General features: G+C 38.8%; 1 protein-coding gene and 1 long non-coding RNA gene across 2 annotated transcripts in view; one reads left to right on the forward strand and one right to left on the reverse strand.

The window, feature by feature from the left end:
* LOC149104541 (uromodulin-like) overlaps positions 1-3,964 on the forward strand; it is an 8,437-nt gene extending 4,473 nt beyond the window's left edge. The window contains exons 4-5 of the mRNA XM_089271053.1: positions 1,366-1,494; positions 2,552-3,964. Coding sequence (XP_089127179.1) covers positions 1,366-1,494; positions 2,552-2,919 — 497 coding nt within the window. The 3' untranslated portion in view covers positions 2,920-3,964. The remainder of the gene's footprint in view (positions 1-1,365; positions 1,495-2,551) is intronic.
* A 62-nt stretch (positions 3,965-4,026) lies between these two features.
* LOC149104543 (uncharacterized) lies at positions 4,027-5,628 on the reverse strand. Its single transcript, XR_016201296.1, has 2 exons — positions 5,400-5,628; positions 4,027-4,136 (listed from the first exon to the last, which is right to left on the reverse strand). It is a non-coding gene; the product is annotated as an uncharacterized LOC149104543 (long non-coding RNA).
* Between the last annotated feature and the right edge of the window lie 3,850 nt (positions 5,629-9,478).

The raw sequence follows: 9,478 nt of genomic DNA on the forward strand, positions 1-9,478 counted from the left end.
TAGTAATTCTGAAATGGTCTGTTGGGTCGTCTATAACAGAATTCCTTTTCTCTTGTTTTCTTCGACAACATTGCAGAATTAGTATCATTTCACTATCATTATTATTTTGGACTAATTTTCCCACAACGTACGATTTTATACCGACCTTCTGAGACAATACTCCTTTTCTTTGGCCATCTTAGCTTAATAAGAAATAACCTAAAAACTCCGGTGACAAACATGACAATAAAACGCCAAATTGACGGTGTGGCAACGGGCTTTCCTGTTTTAGCCAATATTTTAATGTGTCATTTTGAAGAGAAAAGGGTTTTTAACAACAACGCTCGCCCTTACATCCCGTTTCGATACGTTGACGATACCTTCACCTTGTTCTACAGTAAAACATAGCAACTCAGTTTCTACACTACTATAACTGCCGTCACGCAAATATCAAATTCGTCGTTGAATTTGAAGAGAACAGTACAATCTATTTCCTGGATATCCTCATCAAACGCCGCAGTCATACTTTGTCAACATCTACTCACCGAAAGAAGACCTTTACCGGCCTGTACAGAAAATGGGACTCCTTCACACCTAGGAAATACAAAGTAAACCTCATCCGCACGCTCACTTTTCGTTGTTTCCGCATCCGCAATCACGTCACGTCAACTGGTCACAACGTAAAATGGGACCACTTTGAGATATTAGCAAAAGATCTGTCAGATACACATTCCAAGATAAAGGAGACTCTACTAATTAGAGAGCTGAAACCTTCCCTAAATGATAATGTTAGCAGCGAAACGCTTTGTCGTTATTAGTTTGCATCTTTTAATATGCAAAGTTTTCCCAGCTTCTGTCATTGTTATTGTCAATTACTTATCTAAAATTCAGTGGTTACTCCTATTCTAAACGGTCACTTCTGAAGATGTATGTCGAAACATACGAAACGCCAAGTTGAATGAATTTTGTTTTCTAACATGCGTTTTATTGTCATGTTTGTCCCCGCAGTTTTTGTGTTATTTCTGAGAAAATAATTTTGAAATCCAAGTTAGTGGATCCAACATGGCCGGCTAAATGACGTCATATGACGTCATAACAACAGAAAAAAAAAAACAACAACTTATCTTGTACGAATTTTAAGCAAACCAAGAGATCTCATTATACGTAAAATGAACTTTCCATGTCTTACTACAACGAAAACCCAGAAGGTGCTTCTGTACACCCACTCCTCCCTTGCACTACGGTCAGGCCGGTACGAGAGAGGAAAATAAAGCACAGCATGACTCACAATGCTTAACACACAGAGTCGGTTTCACAAACCCTTGGGGTGGAAACGCAAGAAGATATCATAAAAATATAACTATTAAATCACATTCTATCTCCCAGATATCGATGAGTGTGATGCACAGAGCAACCCATGTGACGCCGTTGCTAACTCTACGTGCAGTAATACGCATGGATGGTACTATTGCCAGTGTAAAGATGGATTCGTAAAGAACGGTGCAACCTGTGAAGGTACAATATAATTTGGTTCATAACATGAGTATCTTTACGTTGCTTAAACTTAGTTACAACCTGTCCGTAAGGAGTTGCTATCCGCTCCATCCCCCATTATGTGTAAGACACACCTCATTTTCGTATTCTCGCTGTTGGACTGGAACTACAATCGTGGGCAAAAGTCCTTGGGGCACTTATGTAATATAACGAATTATCTGTGTTTTAGAACTGACGTTTGACAAAAAAACAAAAACAAAAACAAAACGCTGCTATATCCTTTAAAAGCGCGTTGCTACCCCCCCTCCCCACTCAACACAATGTTGAAAATCGGGTGAAATTGGAGGTACTAGTTTTCAACATTGTATGGGAGGTGGGGGGCGAGGTTAGGCAGGTGAAGTTGTATTCGCCTCTGGCGTGTGAGCAAAAGCGCCAAAAGAGCCAATTTGTCCCAAGACTTTTGTCCATGATTGTAGCTTGTGACTGCGGCTAATGCGTGGAGTATTTTCAAATGCAAATGACTTTAATCTCCTTTTGATGATATTTGCCCATACGAGCCTCCATTCTAAGCTACAACCATGGTCACAAGCGTTAGAAATCGTCATTCTTTTCGCATTCTGCCCCTCCCTACCCCTGTGTAATGTTGACATAACACTTAAGTCCAACACAAGTCTGCATTACACCATTTTCCAACATTTAAAGGGGGAATGGGGGTGCCGACACTCATTCTGTAGATATTACGGTTATGATTATTTTCCAGCACAATTTTTTAATGGTTGCAGTTCCAGTCCAATACCGAGAATACGATGTTCTATTAGTACACCTCTTCCTATTTCACGTCATTTACAGCAATGGAAATTTAGTTATTTTATGTACTTTTATGCGCCAAACGAAAAATCGGAGAGCATTAAAGACGCTAGAGGTTCTCTCGACTGCGCATCGAGCAACTCTATGATGCACGCTAAAGCATGAATCAATTCTCAATTACGTATTTCATTGATTTACTTTTTTCGTACTTGTTCAAATGTCTTTCTGCGTTTATCACATATTTATTTACACATTTTTGTATTTTCTTTAGTTGATGGATGTCACTGGCAAAATTACCAAAATCTGACCGATGCAAAAAGACGATATGACTACGAAACACTAGGTGACGGCAAATGTGACAACACCCTCAATGGCTGGTATCGTTTCCAAGGAGCTGCAGGCACAAAAATGGTGACCACATGTCCACAGACGTTCCGTTGTGATACAGCCTATCCTATCTGGTTGAGTGGTGGTCATCCTACAGTGGCTGAGGGTAAAGTCACAAGAAACGTCTGTATTAATAAGTCTCCCTGTTGTGACATATTCTTCCCCATTCAAGTAAAGAACTGCAGCTCCTACTACATCTACAAGTTGTTTCAGCCAGGGCATTGTCCCGCCCGTTACTGCAGTACTGACTAATCCAGTTTCAAATGACGTTACTGTAAAACCTAGACATTGAGTGACAGCTGTTATGTTTACTTTCTTTTCGATTACTAACAGGCCTGGGTACAAGAAAAACAAGCAAATGGATCTAGCGAAGGAATTTGCCTAGCATTAGACCTTTTTCGACTAGGCGGTTTGTTGCCCCATTTCAGACCATGTGATGATAGTCTTCATAATTCTTCCTTTCAAATTTTTAAATTGTTCCGTGTGTGTGAATAAGTAATTTTCTACATGGATGAAAGAACAATTCTCTAGAGAATATTACGTGGTCTGTTATGGGAAAACAAACCGCCCAAGCGGAAAAGGTTTATTAAAGGCAATGTTATATTGTGGGATGATGCCTCAATGCTGGACCTTTGAAGACTCAGTTCGACCGTCGCTCACGGCGTACAAGTATTTCTACACAGATTGTTTCATGTTGTGGAAATCATGGGAGATGAGGGGCACAGGGTTAACAATTTTCGGTCAAAATATCTTCTTTACAGCTGGATTTTTTGTTTGTTCTCCATCATTCTTCCGTTTTAGAAGGGGAGAGTGCAAGCTGCGCAGGAATTTTTTTTTTTTTTTAATGGATTTTCCTTTTTATTTCCAATTCTATCCTTGCTATACAACTGTAGTACTATAGTACATGTGACTCTACACTCACTCGAGTGATGTCGCGCGGAATGAAATATATCATGTACAACACTTTACTAATAATACTAATTTAGAGACATTCCAAAGATCGTTTCATGTCAAAATTGATAATATTCAGCCTGAGTCGACCATACCAGACTCAAGTTGTTAATCAACCATGTAACCAACGAACGACCAATAAGAACATGCATCAAGCAGTAAGGCTTGTTGTTACATCAAACCGGACGAAATTCCACCTCCATTACAATGTCTCTTGAGAGTTTTTCACCTCTTTTCTTATCATTTGTAGCTGTTCTTTAATATTAAAACTGCGGTAAAAAAAAAAGTATGCACCCATTTCTAGATTTTTCCTGAACAATGGCCACTAACTAACCCAACCAAATCCTTTTCCTCAAACCAAGAGTCCAGTTAGAACATTTGAAGTATAAAGAAAATCGTTCAGACTGCTCTGGCATTTTCTATTTCACTATTAATTCCCTCGATGCTAACTGGACGGCATTAGAGCGTGAATTACGTTTTCGTACACCATAAAGGTAAGGGCACAAGCTGGAGTCACCCTGAAAAACTAAAACAAAAAATTATTAATGATAAGGACAGACAGTTGCTAGTTGCTGCTTTGATTGTTTATTGACTTCAGAATTTAGTTTCGAGTTGGCTTGGTTGTTGGTAATATCTTTTTTTCGTTTTTCCTAGTTTTCGTGTTTGTTTGTTTGTTTGTTTGTTTGTTTATGTTTGTTACTTTGCTTGTTTGTTCCTTTGCTTGTTTTGATGTCTGTTTCCTAATTTGCATGCTTGTTATCTTGTTTTAATGTTTGCTTCTTTCCCTTGTTTGTTTTGTTTTTATTTCCTTTTCCATCTTGCTGCTTTGTTGTCTGTGTTTGCTTGTGACATTTAATTATTTTTGCTTTTTCTTTCACTGGTGTCTTTGTTTCAAACATTGTTAACCACGTCAAGTGAAAGAGTCGTTGAATTATTGCGCCTTTAAAAAACACGCGAACTCTGAAGCTCAGTCAAAACTCAACTAAGTTTTTAATTTCTTTTTTTTTTTCCGCTGCTCTCAATAATAATGACAAGGAGATAAGGAGATAAGATAAAGAGACCGCTTAATAGCGACAACGGACATTTTTCTGTATCTCAAGTGACAAGTTCATATACAAAGTTGACCGCGTTTTACAAACACTGGTTATCTGAGTACTGCAGATATTATATATTATGCACCAATTCTAATCTGTTAGAAAATGAAAGCTTTTAATTTCACTAAACTTACTATAATAAATGAGTATTGACGCTCTTGCACTTGACTTTAAATTGAGTGCGAGACATTTGTATATTTGTTCTTCAGTTACATAAACTAAATAGATATTTTGGAAGTAGATTTTAATTCAGTAAATTTTTATGTATATAATTTTAGATAAGATAGGCTTATACTCAATACTTGTTGCCATTTTTTCTGTTACAATAAATTGTAATTTAGAGCGTCCTCAACTAGCTCTGTTAAGCTAAATACATCGGCACTGAGAAATAAAGTTATGATTTATTTACACATCGACAAAACATGTGTTCGCTAAGTCTGTTATGAGAACCCGCTTAATACGGACACCCGAGTAAAGTAGATACATTATCTATTCCACTGTGTTCTACAAAAGCCTACCATGCATGCTGTACTGTGATACCGTCACGCCAGCAAGAATGACCCAAACTGCAATCCTGGTCCCTATTACTGGGATTTGACAACAACGCGGGGAGACGCAAACAAGAATGCATGTTCTCAGACTTTGTGGTAATTTGGGATTATTGTATATGTCTAAAATTCATCTTACCTCAGAACATTAGGAACCAGTCCCTTGTAAAATCCTTTCACCCCTTCGTATCTATAATTTTGAAATGGAACACGAAGGAAGATGTCACGTTAAGACGACAATAATATAACTACAGTGACACGCCTCGCATTACCCAGACAAGCTTAAGACACCTGCTGGGTTTGAATAAGCGTCCCTCTGCTGATTCTGACGAGTAATTCTAATAATTCTCTACTTCTAAAAGTGTCTGCCCCCCCCGGGGGGGGTACTCCCAGAAAAATTGGGTGGGGGTGTGTGGCCCACTTCCTAAACCCCGTACCCTATTTATGACTCAAATTCTGCAATATTCACTACCCTATTTATGACCTGACCAAAAATTCGAAACCCTATTCTAACTTAAAACGCTGTTTCAGACCTGTTTCAGTTCCCTAGTTCAGACCAATGTTAAATTACTGTAAACATAATTTGTGAAGGGCTTTTGCTAATTTTCTTTTCGATAATGATGAAAAAGTGCAGGCTTCTTCTTAAAAACATACCCATATCAAGGCTAAAGCGCAAAAACCATACCCTGTTTATGACCAAAATGGCCGAAATCAGCTTAAATCGATACTTACTTATGACCAAAACGGCTCACAAACCATACCCTTTGGGGCTGCACATACCTATATAGCTCATGTAAGGGAGTACCCCCCGGAGAGTGTCGGTTGTATAAATGCCTTTTAATGGAGCGTGCTTTCCGCTACATCCAAAATTTCGGTTCAAATTTCCAGACCGGCAATTCCCGAGTGGAACAGCATTTTTCATAACTTCCAGAGTTTGGTATGCCCAAATTTTGTCGAGTTTCTCCCCGTGGATTTCCGTTCCATTTTATTTTGCACGCATAATTTTTTTTCGAATTTCTTAGTTGACTGCTGGTTCGCTTTCGAAAATTTAACAGTTCTCGGAATTTCCAGACACTTTGGTAGGACATTTGCGTACCATTTGCCTGGATTTGGAAATTCAGGAACTTTTAACTCAAGCCGCATCTGATAGCGCCGAAAATTTCATTAACTACATGTACGTACTACTGATCTATTAACACAGACGACGTGATCGATGGAAAAGCGAAGTTAAGATGGACCTCTCTTGCCCGCTTAGGCCCCGAAGTAAGGATGGACCCTTTGTGGCTCCGATAACGGGGGAGAGGGGAGAGGGGGGAGGGGGAAGAACTTTCAGCCCTCTGGGCCTTATATCTTTTCAGGCGTGAGGGGCAAGAAAGGAGTCTCCTTCCCTTGTTGTTCTACTGAAGATGTCCATAGCCACACTGCTCAACAATCAATTTGTTAGAGGAGAGTACAACTTAAAGACAGTCAACAGACATCCACTGTTAGCTTAAGTCGAACACAATAACCATTTACTATTTAATTTCATTGTTTCTCGCTGCGTAAGAGATCTCGACTCGACTCTCACCTGAACGTTTTTCGTATGTTCACTGCTCCTTTGTACTAGGCCATTGTGTAATGATTCTTAAAATTAGAAAATTGACAATTGCAATAGTTCAGTTCAGGTATCGTGACTTAATATAGAGCCCTCCTCTCAGCAAACACCGCTCTCTTTTGAATCTGTTCTCTAAAATAAGGTCTGTTCTTCCAAAGACGCGTGGCTCGAACTTTATTCGACCCCCAAAAGATACCATTTAACACGGAAAATCGGAAATAACAATATTTTTCTTGTTACTTTCTGTTTTTATTTCTTCTCGAGAGTGTACCCTAAAAGATACTCTGACGGCAAAAAATAGTGTGAATAGTTTCGTTCAACAGTTGAACACCACACATTCTGGAATACCGTGCCTCCCTTGGTAACCTCCTCTAGACTGGTTACCAGTCCTACAAAGCCATACAATATATTCCATGACCCACTACTCTTGAAACGCCCTCTGGTCTAAAAAGCTTTACATGGGAAGTGATGCGCCATTTTGAATGACATCAAACAATGCCTGATCAGTCCTTACCTGAAGCCTTGACCTGACCACTTGATAGGGATACGTTGCAGTGGCGGCAAAGATTTTTGACAATGACGCAATTATGAGATATTCTGTGGAGTTCTAGGAAAAAGGTAATAATTGAGTCACGTTCTAGATGCATTATTTCAGCCTCTAAATGAACAGAATTACATTTAAATGCTATTCCCTAAAACATATCATATTCACAGCTTCTAGTATCACTGACCTACATGTATATGCTAAGTTCTGAGTAGAGAGTTAAGGGTTATTTTTGAAATCCACTACAGGCCATTTATTAACACTTATACTAGCCTTAAAGGCTTGGTGTCTTCCATTTTTTTTTTCAAGATAATTCAGTTTGTTCTCCTTTCAAGTAGTTAGCTTGTAATCCACACTTGTAAGCACTGCAGACTTATTTTAATAGTGTGTTTGAATGTCTGCTTGCATGTTTTGTTCAAGTACCTTTGCTTCAATCTTAGTCTTAAGGTTTCAAATGCATATTCAAACAATGACATTTATTTACAGTTTCTTATTGATTGGTGTTCCAAAGTACTGGCTGTAGCCCTGCTTTAGTTCCTCATATGCCATAAACTGCAGTGCTCCATGTGAAACACCAACAAGTCCCGGTGCATACCCCTGCAGATCAAACAAACTTTACGTGAAGAGGCTTGCAGATTCTCGAAAAATATTAACAGGTCTATTTTGAATGTATATGTTTTGGTTCAATTCACAGTTAATAGAGGGGAATGGTTATGAAGCCCGGAAAACATCAAAGGAGCAAGCAAAAATGCCAAGATTTACATTGGAAGGTCCACGACCGCGCGCGCACAATCTTTTGTTTTCCGCTCATACACCATACATGAATTACGCAGCAAAATCGTTTCTATTGGTCAGTTCCTCGGTCAGTAGTAAAAAATTATTGTGTTTTGTGCAAGGTCAAGGCCAAAAAAGCGAGCAAAAACAAACAACAAAGAACTTTAAAATTTGGATCTCATAACCATACCCCTCTATTAACTTCGTTCAATTCTAGCCTTCGTAAAATTTGATATTTTACTTTCTTTGACCTGCATTACGGTAGTCATAATATTATCGTGAATACACCAGAACAATGTAAAATACAAAATTAAACCAAAGTTAAAATTGAACCACATCAAATACAGTCACACCCCTCCTCAGAGACACTTAAACAATACGGTCATCAGATAAATCAGAATTCATAGAATCTCCCCCTGTATGATACAGACACTACCATAACATGGGCACTCAGTTTGGCGCTTTGTCACCTGTACTAGAGGGGCTCAACTTGGCTCGATTATCAGTTTTTATACCTGCGCACGCTCTGATTGGTCGAAAACCGATCTTTTATCAGAGTACAAAACATAGAAAAAGCGTGTTTTAATGTTTTTCGCCACATTACTTCTATATCATAAAGCAAATGATCAAGCCTAAGCCATGTAAAAGTACACTGTGATAAAACACACCGGGCATTTGAGAACACTTGAGAAATGTAGAAAGCACTCGCCTGCCTTGAGTTCTCCAATGCCCGTCGTGTTTTATCACTGTGTAATTTTACACGGCTTAGGCCTCTTTAATTGTTAAATAATGTGACGACAATGATCATCAGCATTAATAATATAAAAGGTCATACTGCAGTATCTTACAGCAATATGGTAATGCTCAGTGCCACACCTTCAAAGTAACATACACCTATTGGAGCCCCAAGCGCAAGTGTTCATAAATCATTATGGTCGCCGTAACTGAAACTTGAGGAAAAGGTCATATTCACAAAAAACTTTACAACAGCAATATGAGATTTTTTGACAGGCGATACTCTCACCTTGTACAATCCTCGGAGTCCCTCATGTCTCCATAACTTTAAAAGTGCGTCTGTGAGACAGAATTGTTTCAAAAGGATAAGAATGATACTGCATAATGTTGACACTAGAAGCTGGTGCTTTAACCCCCAACTCACCACCCCGCTTAGCCAGGCTTAAAGTAAGAGTTAAGAGTATTAGAAGTTGTGTAAGCCTGAGAAGATATGATGACTACTGACAGAAGGGAGAGTTGCTTGATACTGCAGCCAACCATAAAAGATATAAATGACTATGGCATATTAAAA

The sequence above is a fragment of the Orbicella faveolata genome, unplaced genomic scaffold (assembly GCF_042242905.1).
Source record: "Orbicella faveolata isolate gen_17 unplaced genomic scaffold, um_ofav_v1 contig_34, whole genome shotgun sequence".
Classification (NCBI taxonomy): domain Eukaryota; kingdom Metazoa; phylum Cnidaria; class Anthozoa; order Scleractinia; family Merulinidae; genus Orbicella; species Orbicella faveolata.